At 37.6% G+C, this 14468-nt stretch overlaps 1 protein-coding gene and 1 long non-coding RNA gene across 2 annotated transcripts; one reads left to right on the top strand and one right to left on the bottom strand.

Moving 5' to 3' along the window:
• Positions 1-287: 287 nt before the first annotated feature.
• On the bottom strand, positions 288-1699 carry LOC125202726 (uncharacterized). The gene is made up of 3 exons (XR_016135474.1): positions 1614-1699; positions 890-954; positions 288-544 (listed from the first exon to the last, which is right to left on the bottom strand). It is a non-coding gene; the product is annotated as an uncharacterized LOC125202726 (long non-coding RNA).
• Positions 1700-5394: 3695 nt separating this feature from the next.
• On the top strand, positions 5395-8123 carry LOC148932159 (protein FAR1-RELATED SEQUENCE 5-like). The gene is made up of 5 exons (XM_089065014.1): positions 5395-5467; positions 5834-6557; positions 6689-6935; positions 6987-7635; positions 7690-8123. Exons 1-5 carry the CDS (start codon positions 5395-5397, stop codon positions 8121-8123), a joined length of 2127 nt encoding a protein of 708 aa, XP_088921140.1.
• Positions 8124-14468: the final 6345 nt, after the last annotated feature.

Genomic DNA, 14468 nt, shown 5'->3' with positions numbered 1-14468 from the left:
TATATGTATAGGAAAATGATCAATAAAAAATGCACCTCTGTAACGCCCCAATTCAACAGAATAGAGATGTCACTAAAACCTACCTACATTCTTATATGACAAATATTAATTGAAAAGTTCAGCTGATTTCAAAATAAAATTTCGAAATAGACAACACCTCCACTTCAAGTTTGAATTCAACTCCAACATATCTTTTTCAAGTCCTTACCTCTATACATACCAAAATATTTGTTTATACAATCTAATAAAAATGCCAACAACGAAGATATCTTGCCAACTAGACGACATATTCAAAAGATTTACAGTCAACCTTTCTATACATACCAAAATATTTGTTTATACAATCTAACAACTCACTAGCCAACTATGTCCCTAAGTTTCAAACCGGCTGTTTTCTTCCTTTTACAAAATAGTAGCTAAGATATTTAATTGGTAGCATCCAAACCCAAGTTTAAGGATGATTTAAGCAAAAATCCACATAACATCGTGGTCACCATTAAATCCACACCAACAGCTAGTCTTCACCCAGCTTGATCTCCAACACCTGAAACCATTTGAAAAATATTTAGGTTGAGTGCCAGAAAACACTCAGTGGGTATTACATTCGTTCAAACATACTTTCATGCTTAAAAATAAACAATGATAAACACACTTTATAACAAAGTTTACCCTTCTTCATTGGATAAGAGACTCAATGTGATCACATGAATACTTTACGGCTACTTATCTAGACATTTAGTCACAAAGTAAACTGTCTATGCTTGAAATTCGGAATTTCCTCTTGCCTGAAGTCTCAAATATCCAATCATTTTGTAAACAATGTTATAAACACAGTTAACATGTTCACATGGCAATTTATAACATGGTTTTGAGTAATAGAAAAACCCACCTTGACGACCTCAGAGTACAATGCAATATGTGTGGAAATTTCCTATCCTGACAGCTCGTCTCGACCTACAAAGTTTGTAATTCTAACTTAGAATTCTAATGTAGGTCCATAAATGACATAAGTTAGGAATTTCCTAGTAAATGGGATCATTTGTAACTGAAATGCAGCTCGTCTCAAACTGCGGAAGAGAGATTGACAAACTAAGTCAAGCTACTGACTTGATTTGAAAGTTTAGAGTGCTCTTAAAAAAAAATCAAAACAAAATGAAAGGAATTTAATTCTTTAGTAGAGAACACAGTGAACTCCTAAAAGGGAGTCAATTTCTAAAATTTATTTTAGACATGACATAATTGTCCCCTTCCTTTTTTGCAACTTTCGACACCAAAACGGCAAATTAAACGATATCAAAATGAAGACCCGAGACAAGATTCTCAAAGCCTATCAGAATAGGTTCAACGTGGTGTAAAAATACACCAAAATTCCATGATTGAACCATTAGGAAAGGGTCGAACAGGTTGCTGCGTCGCACAACGGCGAACCGAAACAGCAGCAGCAGCAACCTTCCCTCTTTCTTTCCTTGAATTTCAGGCCTCAAATCAGAACCATGGAACACTTACATGATCTATACAGAAAGAGGAAAGAATTGTGGCACAAAATTTATGGGATTTAAATAATTTGTTTGGTAAAGACGAGGAGTCCTTCGTGAAGAAATTTTTATACATACCTCTTAATCTTCCTATTCTTCCCCTTTCCCTTTTCTCCTTGTTTTCTAATGTTTAGCTTCTATTCTCTTTACTAAATACTCAGGCTTCCACATGTGTACACTCAGTACACCCATCTAAGCTAAAGTGACTGCAAGTGGTTACATACGATTGGTAGCTTAGAGATAAGTTAGAGTAATGGTTATAAGAAAATTGGGCCTAAGGTTTAGAAGAAATAAATTAAATGAGCTTGCTTCAGATGAGGGAATAAATCAGGCCCAATTATCATGTAATAACTTTGATCAAACCAAATGAAGCATGATTTGAACAATTTTGTAGTCCAAACGATCCCAACAATTCTACCTTAAATCTAAATTCTACATTCCAACAAAGATCCTCAATTAAGGTCATGATTTTTTTTAATGAATGAGGTGTTTCTAAATGCATAGAACTTCCCCAAAAAAAAAAAAATATACTTTGGTTCTAAGTTGAAAATATTTTCTTACTATATAGTATTTAAAATACTACATTTTCCGGAGTGTTACAACCTCAATACAATCTAGACCAAATCCTGACCATGAGATTTTTCAATCTAATGGTCAATAATTAAATAAAAACACGGTGGGTCATTATAAAGAAGTTTCAGGTCATATTATAAAATTTGGGTTTGAGGTCATGTTAATATCATTTTATGTCATCCTTATTATAATGACATAAAAATAAGCTTACGATGTAACATCCCAAAATAGTGCTTAGTTGGAAATTATTTTCCGACATGAAATTCGGCGATTTCGAGTGAAACTATCGAAAATATTGCACGAAATTAATTGATATGATTTAACAAGACTATATATAAAACTTAGGAGTAATAATAATGAAAAGAACTTTTAGTAACTAAATAGAATTGTTTGAATAAATGATCATACCGTTTCGAAAGCAATTTGTTACGTAATAGAAATTAAATATATGTCAGTTTAAAGAAATGATACGGAAATAAAATAGTAAAGTAAGTTATTAAAATAATAGTTAATTTTGTAAATATTATGGAGTAGAAGGCCAACAACACTAACAAATAAAATAAAAATATGTCCTTCTAGAAGGAGTATGGAAAAGGTGCGAAATTATTACACACATGTGAGAAAATTCTTGTTTACCATTTATCGCTAGCCTATTGTAGAATAATCTAGAATTAAGTTAAACAAATTCTAAAAGAAAATTCTAGAAACTTGGGAGCTTGCTATAAATAGATCCTAACCTCTCATTTTAAGGTGTGCTTCGACACCCCACTCCTAGTTTAGCATAGGGGCTCGGCCCCTCCGTCTAATCAAGGAGTGGTATTATAATTTAATTAGTATGTTAATTCTTGTTTTTCAACTAATAAATTATTATAAGTAATGAATTATAATTATGTTATAAAATGTGAATGTGGGATTTAAGGGGCTTTGGCACCCCACTCCTTTCTTAGCATGGTTGGCTTGGCCACCTTAGCTCTAAGTAAGGAGTGTTATTTAAGTTAATTTGGTTAATTTAATTAATAAATTATGATTGAGAGATTAATGTTGTGTTAGAATTTTAATGTGATATTTAAAGAGGTCATACGGATACACTCCTAAATTAGCATGGGAGGCCCTGCCCCCTTCGTCTAATTAGGAGTGTCAGTTATATAGTTTAATTCATATTTAATATATCATGTTTGAATAAGTAGTGATAATTATGTTATAGAGTTTTATTGAGATAATTATGAGGGACTTCGGTTCTCATCCCTTTCCTTAGCATGGGCGGCTCGGCCCCTCCCTTCGTCTAGTTAAGGGATTATGTTTTAATTATATTGACATGTTAAATTACTTAACGTGATTTAATTAGTAAAATTTTGGATATATAACTAATATGCTTCAGTTTTACGATTTGATCATGAAATTAGGATTTTAAATGAAATACGGATTACATAATTAATCTTGGAATTAATTATGGACATTACTATTAAAGCGAGTCTAGATAGAAGAAGTGAATAGTAATTGAGTGAATTAATGGTGGGAAAGAGTATAATATTAAGATGGTAGTCATTCAATTGTGATATTGAGATTATGTATGTTGTGAATAGTAGTAACATTTGAATAGATGTGAGAAGTGACAATAATTATGAAAATGTTAAGAAAAAGATGTGTAATAAGGATAATAAAAATAGTAATTATGTGGAATATGAATATTTGGTGCAAGACGATATATGAGAAATATGGCATGTATGACATAAGTAGTACATGGGCAATTGGAAGTGGTATCTGAATTCAAGAAGGAGGGTCAGTACAGTGGCAGGCCAATAGGATGTATTTTACACCATGGTGTAGGCCCGCGTTCTACTCGGACCCGATCGGTCTCCACGCGGGAGAAATAAGTAGTGCATCATGATGCAGGCTCGAGTTTTATACCCGAGTCCGATCGGTCCACACGCGGTGGAAATACTTGTGTACCATGGTACAGGCCCAGGATTATACTTGGGTCCGATCGGTCCCCACGCGGGGGAAATTATGATATATTTGAGCGGGCCACACGTGGTGGCAATTTGATAAGTATGTTGGTGCACCAAAACTATTTCGATCGGTCCGCACGCGGCGGAAATAGTATGATATTCGATCGGTCCACACGCGGTGGAGAATATGATATATCGATCGGTACCCACGCGGGGGAGATAACGTGATAATTGCCCTTTGTGGCCTCCGATTTGCTCTCCGGACCCTCTGATACGGTTTGCTCTTCGGAGCCTCTGACATGGTTTTGCTCTTCGAAGCCTCTGATATGATTTGCTCTTCGGAGCCTCTGACATGATTTTTGCTCTTCAGAGATTCAGTACTACCTATATCAGAACCTGGAGATTCAGTTTACAAGATCGGGTATAATTGGCGGTGCATGCGATTGCTATACGGTGTCCTATGAAGGTAAGTGGAATTGTCTAACATTTTATGAAGTTTTCTATGGTTATATGATATTACATGATAATATATGATGTGATTATATGATATTTGATAGTGATTGACATAATATGACATTATAGTATTAAGATGATATGTGAAAAATTATGTGCTTATACAAAACATATTCTATGAATGAATTATACCAGAAATAAGATAGGAAAAACAATAGTCAATTGAAATCATCTTAATCACTTGGGATAAGAATGACTCTAGTAATAGATATTTTAAATTACCATATTTAATGGTATCAAATTGTGGCATCTCCTATTCGGTCAATCGCCGGACGGACAGGGTTCTGTATTTTTGTATTGAGAATGAGTTTTACATAGATCAAAACTCGAGATATATATATATATATATAGGATTTTGATCAAAACAAAAATGGCCTTAAATAAAGAAATACAGACGGTTTATTATCCATAGGATTAGGCGTGATCATCTTAAGATTAGATTATCTAATGGCTAGATTTATTTGTCAGATTATATTAATTTAATAATTTATATTCATAAAAGGTCACTTTGGTCAATCCATGTTTTCGTTGGTTATGGAAGTTCCTATAATGTTGCATATTCCTCTCTCCACTCACTGATCATCAGCGTGAGTTATGTGTCTTACAATCCATAATTTCTCTCCTTCATATCTTCTCTGAAGATTCATATGATTTTTAATTCATTTTACCTTCTACTTAGTTTCCAGATTTGTCTTCTTCTTCACAGCCTTTGAGTTTGCATTCCACAATGTTGAAAACTACATATTTTCGTTTATAACATCCAGTCGCTGCATCATTCTGTTACACTTATAGAGCACTTGTCTCCAGATTCAATCGTTCTGGAAATGGAATCTGAAACGCCATCTACTTCACATCTAGATAATCAATCAACCCCCGATGACATTCTTAACAATACAGGTTATGATTTTAATTTTGTGACTGTAATTTTAATAATGATTCAACCATGAATTCTTTATCGTTTTGTTTTAGTAATGTTACAATCATTACTTATTTATCTGTTTATTATGCCATTATTTCGTATGACTTCAATCCGCACTTAGTATGACACAACGTTTGGGTTGTTTTTATCTTTGAGTCTTCATCAGTAGTAGTAATGATACAAGTATTTCTTAGTAAAGGGGCAACTATGACATGTTTTTGTATGACTCAAATATGCACTTAGCATGACATATTATATACTGTGACAATTTTTAGCAGTACTTTATACTGCATGTATTATTTTAGGACTATCAACACTGACTGTCTTTGTTTTTAACATTACAGATTTAAATACACCAGAATGCCCTATAGATCTTAAACCTTTTGTTGGTCATAGCTTCCCTACTTTGGAAAACGCCATTGAGTTTTATGAGAACTATGGTCGATGTATCGGTTTTGACACAAGGAAGAACGGTTCAAAGAAGGTTGATGATCTTACCATATGGTTTTACATGGTGTGTAACAGAGAAGGTGAGCAGAAATTTAACGATGAACAACCCAAACGACGACGTAAATCTAAAAAATATGGATGTAATGCTCGGGTTGCATTCAAATTTGATTCTGACCGTGGTTATGTCATTCAACACTTGAACGAAGAACACAACCACCCCATGGTTTTGGTACAACACCAGAAGTTCATGAGATTAAATCGTCAACTTGATCCAGTTCACCAAAAATTTATTACGGACTGTGTTCCAGCTAATATCGGTCATTCTCTCACTTTCAAGCTGTTGACTGAATTGATGGGCGGAAATAAGTCCGTTGGGTGTACTGTGTTGGGCATCCGTAACTACACACGGGACATCAGAAGATACGCTGAAGGATATGACACCCAAATGATAATAGACGAAATGAAGAAGAAGGAAAGTTGTGACGCCTTCACGTACGAGTATGAGGTTGATTCTCGTAGTCGATTGATGCATTTATTCTGGTGCGATCCTATTGGTAAGAAGAATTTCATGCAATTTGGTGACATTGTTTCGTTTGACACTACCTACTCAACGAATAGGTAAATGTTGTCCCCCTTAAAATTGTTGCCTTTTTCTGTTATGATATGATTTCAGTTTATTATGACATATTAGCATACAACATCGATATCCACGTGTTAATGATTTAATCCGTTGTTATTTTGCTGTGCAGTTACTCTATGATATTTGCTCCATTCACTGGGAAGGACGACCATGGGCGTGCGGTGTCCTTTGGAGCTTGTTTGCTTTGTAGTGAGAGCGTAGACTCTTTTTCATGGCTTTTCAAACAGTTTGTCAAGTGCATGGGACTGTCTCCTAAGTTGATTATTACTGATCAAGACTTGGGAATGAAAGTAGTTGTTGAAAATGTTCTTGTGGATACACGTCATAGATGGTGCATGTGGCACATCATGGCTAAAGTAGCTGAAAAGGTACCTAAATCACTACTTGGTAATTCTGATTTTTAAAAGGATTTGAATTCGTGGGTTTGGTTCGAGTTGATTGAACCCACCGAGTTTGAAGACAAATGGAACACTGTCATGGAGACATATGAACTTGACGACGCGGACTGGTTTGTTTCTATGTTCGAATCTAGAGAGTTCTGGGTTCCGGCATACTTTAGGGACTTTCCTAACAGTTCTCTGATAAAGACAACATCTGTTTCTGAATCTCAGAATAGTTTTTTTAAGAGGTATACTCAGTCCGGGGCTAACCTTGTTATGTTTTTAATGAACTTCAACAATGTTGTTTATGCCCAACGCAACCGGTCCACAAAGCTGGATTATATGGACACGAATACTACCGCAAAGATGAGAACAGAGTGGTCTGCTGAGAAGCATGCATCAACAATATTCACAGACTATGCATTCAAGGAAATACACGAACAGATATTGGAGGCGTATTACTACTTCCTTATATCTATATCAAATGAATCAAGTCCCGAGCTTTACAAGGTATTAGATCATTATTCAAACACATGGGATGTAACATTCTCCGTGGAGGATTCTTTGTTCCATTGTGGATGTAAGATGTTTTCTATGGTAGGTCTTGTATGCTGTCACATCTTTCATGTGTTGAAGAACAAAAAGATGCGCTTGATTCCGGAGAATCTAATTGGAGGTAGATGGTTGAAATCTCCTCTAGTTAAGGCTGTGCATGCTGTCTAATTCGAAGATGTAGCAACGCATGGTTATGATGATGACAAGAAAAAGGCGCAAACAATTTTATTGGGAGAGATGTTGGAGTTGTACCAGGCTGTTTTTGTCAATATTGATCAAATGCATGAGCTTACATCTATAGTTCGTGAAGCAAGGCAGCAGATTTTCGACGGCGGAGTAGTAACATCTACAGCACCGAAGAAGAAGCTTATTGAAGAATTTTATGGGGCAGAGGCACCCCTGGAAGTAGATGTTCAACCACCTGAAGTCGTCAGCACAAAGGGATCTGGTAGTAGAGTCCCCTCAAGAGTGGAGAAGGATTTGAAGCTTAAGAGCAAGCCTTTGCGTCAATGCAAGAAATGTCAGGAGTGGGGTCACCACGATTCAAGGAACTGGGACAAATTAAAAGAGAAAGAAAAACAGCGCTCGAGAAGAAATTCTGAAGTTTGATACCATGTATTCTTTTTCTTTTGAAGTAACATTAGTTCAATGTCATGTTGTTGGAAATTACTCAGTTCGGTCTGTTTTGTATCAGGCATTTTGATTTTCAGTAGTTGTAGCACCCGCTTCTTTTATTATCTTTTCATGTATGTTAACGTCGAACTAGAAATCTATCGTTCTCTTGTTTCGTGAAAATAAATGGAACTCGAGCATTTGATGAACTTAATAGTGTTTTTGCAAAGTAAAAGTTAAAGAAATAATCAAACGAACTAAACCAACTAATGTACGTTGCGGAATAAAAAGGAATGCTATTCAAGTGTTCCCGAAAGAAAATATCCACATAATGCCCAAAATTTGTTTCTTTGGAATTTCATGATGGTCTTACAAAAAGGATGAGATGGGATATTAATATTACAATACTCTTGAATGAACCAAAAGCTCAAGGAAATAAAGTCTAGGGTAGCTTGCACTTGGACTTCTTTTCCCGAGCCCACGCCGCACTACCACCGCGCCATATCCGTGCAGTTGCCGAGCCCAGGCAACCGACGGAGACTCAGGGCAGCTGACCCACGTCTCAAGGCAGCCGCAAGGCAGCCATGCTTTTCCTCTCACCTACAAGATAAGTAAAGACAAGTTTAGTGACTAGGAAACAAAAGAAAATAAAGGGGGCTATTAATTGAAGAAAAGAAACAACATTTCCTTTAGTTATAGAGGACCAAGGATTTGCCATAGAAGGCAAGTCAGCCCTGCAACAACTATTGCACAACAGCCATTTATTTCTCACGGTACATACTCCATAAACCACCAAAAGAATAGCTAGCAAGGAGCCAAAGAGTCCAGATTTAATCTCTGCCAAAATCCCAACAAACTCCAATATATATACACCCTCTCCAATCAGCCTCACTGCCACACTATGACCACACACATTGTCGAGAATTAGAGCGGGAGCAAGGAGAGTGAAGGGAGTGAGCCTAGAAGTATCTCAACAAACAAGAGGAATCCACAAGCAAGGTAATCAAGATACTCCCCTCTGCATCATATTAGAACCTCATACTCAAGAACTTAGAGCTTTAGGATTTCCACATCACACAATTTAGTACAAGAAATATCATAAGCTACTGCCTAAGGAGGATCAAAGCTTTAGCACCCCATAGTCAAGAACTTCTTTACCACAAGCTATTGCCAGAAATGAACTCAACATAATGAACTAGATAATGGGAGTTAGAAAGCTTAGCTTAGTGCGATCGAATGACAACGAAGCTCCGGAGAACTGGCTGTAATGGTGGCGCTGCTGGAGCAGCTGCGCGAGGCAGCGGCGGCTGGCGTCGGCGCCGCCGAGTAAAGATCGCTGCCTTCCGGAGAGCTTGATGGAGAAAGAGCTCGACGGCGAGAGAAAGCTCGGCGCAGAGCAGCGGCGAACGGCGAGGTGGAGCCGTCGCGACGGAGGCGATGCCTCCTCTCCACCACTGATTCGCCGGGAAGGAAGAGCGCCCGCCGGAGCGCAGAGGAAGCGGGGGCGTGAGCCTCCGGTAAGTGTCGTGGCTGCCTCACGGAGGAGGCAGACGACAAGGGACGGCGGCGAGAGGAGCTGCCGCTCCCGTAGCGGAGTGAAGGACGGTGTGGGAGCCAGCGCTGACGGAGCTCCGAAATTCCCATCGAGGTAGCGGCGCCGGAGAGGTCGTAGGAAGGGGATGGAGGCTCAGCTCCTCATTCTCAATTTAGGGAATCAATTTTAGGGGATGAATTTGTGGGGGGAAAGGAGACGGCGAGGAGGCACTGCGACTCCGGCGATAGTGTCGCTGAACTCGACGGAAATCGTGAGCACAGAGCTGACGGGCTGACGCTGGCAAATTCAGCTGAGAGAGAGAGGGAGAGTGCTGGACGGAAATGGGCGGTTGACGGCGTTTTCGCCGAGGAGGAGAAGCGCCGCCGGAGGAGGCGGCGGAGGACGGCGACCGATGAGGGCGGCCGCGAGGCGGTGGCGGCGGAACAGGCGGCGTTGTCGCCGAGAGAGAGGAGGGAGGAGAGTTTAGGGTTTGTGATTGGGGAATTTTGGAAATGAAGGAGGAAGAGAGAGGGGTCGATGGTTAGGGTAGGGAGTTTGGGCCAATTCTTTTTATTAATTAGGTATCGGGCCTCTTTAGTAATAGGTTGGGCCACTAATTAATTAAAGCATGGGCTAAGAATTTATTTAAATCATGGGCCTTTATATGTTATGAATTAATTAATAGTCCACAAATTAATTCCACGAAGATAAGTCTAAATTTTTTTTCCGGAAACTAGCAAGAGTGCTCAAATGATTAATTTTAAGAAACTACGATACGCTAACGAGTATTTAGACCTCGAGCCAAATTTTTTGAATGTTTACATAAATGGCATGGGAGGTAGCACCCTCTAGTTAAGTGAATAATTTTACTAATTTAATTAAATCTACTGATTTAATTCATATTCAAGAATTCTAGAACTCTTCTTGAAAATTTTAAAAGAAGAATAAAATGATCATCGCACTTAGGATGCATTCATGTCTAAGCTTAATGGATACCTCAAAATCTAATAAAGTATCCTTTTTATTTTCCTAAAGGGACGTCTTCGAACGTCATCTAAGACCAAATTAAGGAAATTCCGGAAGGAGCTTTAGCTTTTGAGGTGGGCATTCTTTCAAAATGTGATTTCAGTATGAAAATGTGAATTTTTGCTCAAGTATGTTGTCATGCCATGTTTTGTTTTATGATTACCTATCTGCTTGGCTATGCCAATTTATGCTAAATCGAATTCGGGTCCCAGTAGGGCCGCAAACCCTACTCGGACTAGTGTACACATAAGGGGACCGTGAGCTAACAAAAGGGGTTGGCCGGTCCAGTGACCGTCGTGGAATGTGGCCACATTCCCGGTTCACACAATGTTCAGATATGGTAGATCCATGTCATATGATTGCGCAATCAAAATCTTTATGAAAGGAAAAGTATTTAGAGACTCGGGCCTTTTAAATAAAAACCCCGTGATCTCTCAACTGTGGCTTGACAATTAAAATCAAAACTGTTTTTTGGCAATGTGCTCACTGAGTATATCAAATACTCAGCCCTGCATGTTTCTTTTAAAATGTGCAGGTTGAACGTGGACGGGCAGGCGATGGTGTTGGGAATGAATCCTCGAATAAGTCAATAGGTAGCCCAGGGTAGTATGTCTCCATACATACTGCCTTGTCTTGGACGTTTCCGCTGTAATAGGATTCTATGTTAGAGGGATTGTGAACCTAGACCGCACTCTGACTTTATGTTGTCCATTTCACTTTCACCTGCGAGACTTTTGTCCTAGGTTTCTTCTTATAAATCATGTTTATTCTTCATCCCTTGATTTTAAGGTGCTATTGAATCACGTTTAGATGCAGTCACCATCATTAGGAAGTTTGTGGTTGTGACAGTAGTTTTATGGCATGACTCGAATAGTGGATTATTATCACCCAAATTACCCATACGTTTCCATGACTCATATACTCGTTTATTATGACCCTCTGACCAGAATATTTTGTATTGCTTCAGCTTGTTTGATATGAACATTTCGATCAGAATGGTATAAGACATTAGGTTACTCAGTAATGTGATGTCAGGACTCAAATGTTGGTTTATTATGCCACTAGTTGATCATTTATTTTTCGCTATGACTCATATATTCATTTATTATGACCCATTGCATTGTATTTTTTTATCACACAGTACTTCGCATGCAGTAAACATGAAGGACGCATTACAGGGTGTTTCAGAGAGCAGTTTTACGCAACGACTAATTTTGTGGTACAGAAGTACAATTTCACATCATTATATGTGCCATTTTAAGTCAAATGACCAATTTCACGTCATTATATGTGCCATTTTAAGTCAAATGACTGAAAATTAAATGGAAAAATCCACATTTATATGTGCCATTCATAGTTATGCTATTTTTGGGTCATATCATCATACATATGGTTAATCTTTACATTTGTAAATATCAGCAGCAAAATTGGACAAATGTCGTGTTAGTATCTCTGTTTTTAAACTAATTTGTACAATGCAGCATCATCTGGAGTACTAGTACTAGTGCATAGAGAATCCATTCATGAATACAGATGAAATAATATATAGTAACAATAACAGCAAGCTGACATGTATAAAACATGGTTCTGAAAATGAGAATTACAATGACTAAACATCCTTTAACTAAAATAGTGGTAATGTATAAAGATATGAACAATAAATAGTGATCATGATTCGTAGTTTGCGATCATCTTTTCTACGTTGTTCTTTTTTTTCTTGCTCTCATTCGCAGTGTTTGGATGCTTCCTCTTTATTCAGTAATGCACAATGGTTATTTCTTGCTAACAACAACACACGATTGTATTTAGCTCTTAGATACTGAAGCACACCTTTGTTTTTAGTTGATAGTCCACAACTCCATTGACCTCTCTCACACCCATGTAGACTTCAAGGTGTCTGAGCAAATAAACACCACTGTCCTCAATATTATCCGTCGTTCTCCAACTCATCTTCAACCTCTGAATAGGTACGTTGATCACTGTCTTGCATTGATTGTGGCAACCAATCATGGTTAAATACTTACAGAAGACCGTCCTCTGTAAAACATGCAATGCGTCAGTATAAATATCATTTAAGTATTAATGTGAGGACTAATGTGTCACACATACCAACGTCTCTGAACAGAACCGTAGGTATACCGGAAGTCATGCTCTTCTCTATCTTTAGAAGCGTCTATTATCACCACTGCTTTGCGATGAAACAGAAGCACACAGTGTATTACCTTTTTGAAAGGCAGAATGCAAAGAAAACCTATATTTTGTAACATGTTTGGCATTTTGTCAGAAATGAATATAGTTTTCTCTAACCAATTTTGAATTTTTATCATGGATGCTACAGCAACATACCATATCTATGTCTTCCCATCTGAAGTGTGGTATTTCGCTGACCTCTTTGTCAATGTTTGTGGCAAATTCATTTAGTTTGTCTGCATCATCAGTTTTTCCATTTGCTTCCACAACCGTGTATACCTGCACAAGTTATAGCAGCAGAGTTAGGTAATAACTTTAAATCATTAAAAACATGTCATGATAACTAGATATTCGTGTCCATATAGGTGGGTTAGGTTAACTCACAGCAGGGTAGGTTGTGAAAAATAGCCTTTTGGGTGAAGTGACCGACTTCAAATCTTCCATTTGGTTAAGTACCGAGCAGTGGGCACTAATTATTCCTGTAGAAACTTCTTGATGTGGCAATAACGAACAGAATTCCCAAAGCGTGACTTCAACAACTCGATCAATGTATACAATATTTTCTCTGACATTCCAACAAATTATTTATTAGTTATTAGTCCAAAGATTTAATAGGTCGGTTTATTTCATAATACTTACTCTTTTCCGTGGTAAGTGGTCATCAACCTGTAATACATAACCCGTTCCTCCGGAGTAAGCTTGCATGACACGGTTATTGCTCTCTCAAGAAATGGCGAACGCAATGCATTAGAATATTTCAACTCTGCCTTAGAACGAACGTTCATCTTCAATTTGTGATGGTTTTCGTGCAACTACAAGTAGATATTATAGGTCATTTGGATATGATGTATAAAAACTCTATAAATTCAGTTTAGGAAGTATATGCCCTTCTACCTGGAACCAAATAGATCAGTACAACAAAACTTACTTGTTTGTTGTCATAGATGACCAAATCTTTGCCTACTTTTGGTTCTGACTTATTAAAGAAAGGCGTGACAAAATCCTCATCAACTTCGTCACATTCCATGTACGCTTCCACTGCAGTCTTTACGATTGCTTCAACAGCGAGTTCCTTACCCTACATGTTAATTTTAACATAATGTTACAAAAGACGGGCATACAACATTGTAGTATTTCTTTAATAATGGAACTAAGGATAGACACATACCTTAGTTTCATCAATGCTACTAAGCTTATTATCCAAATTTATTATTAAATTTGTTCCTGATGCTTCCAAGAAAAATTCGTCAACAGCATCATTACCACCGCCTTCCATGTAGTCAGCCACAGCTGATTTTATAATCTCATCCACGTTGATAGCTCCTTCCTATTTATATGACAGTTCAGAATAAGCTACGAATAATCTTTGACTAACGCCAATCTGTACGAGCCTTTGGGTCATAATAGATGCATACAACGATGTTTACCAACGCTTAATGTACCTTTTCTGAACCCGTCGGATGTGGTGCACTGCCACCACTGTGTAATGATGTACCATTTTTTGGGTTGCGCTCCTGGTACTCACTCTGAAACAGTCATAGATAATAAGTATTATACACTACCTCAACAAACATTTCAGTACATATAGTTTT

This window comes from Salvia hispanica, chromosome 2, assembly GCF_029641045.1.
Source record: "Salvia hispanica isolate PSC_SH4W2 chromosome 2, Shi_PSC_v1, whole genome shotgun sequence".
Lineage (NCBI taxonomy): Eukaryota > Viridiplantae > Streptophyta > Magnoliopsida > Lamiales > Lamiaceae > Salvia > Salvia hispanica.
Note: the sequence above shows the minus strand (reverse complement) of the source record. Positions and strands in the feature narration are given on the sequence as shown.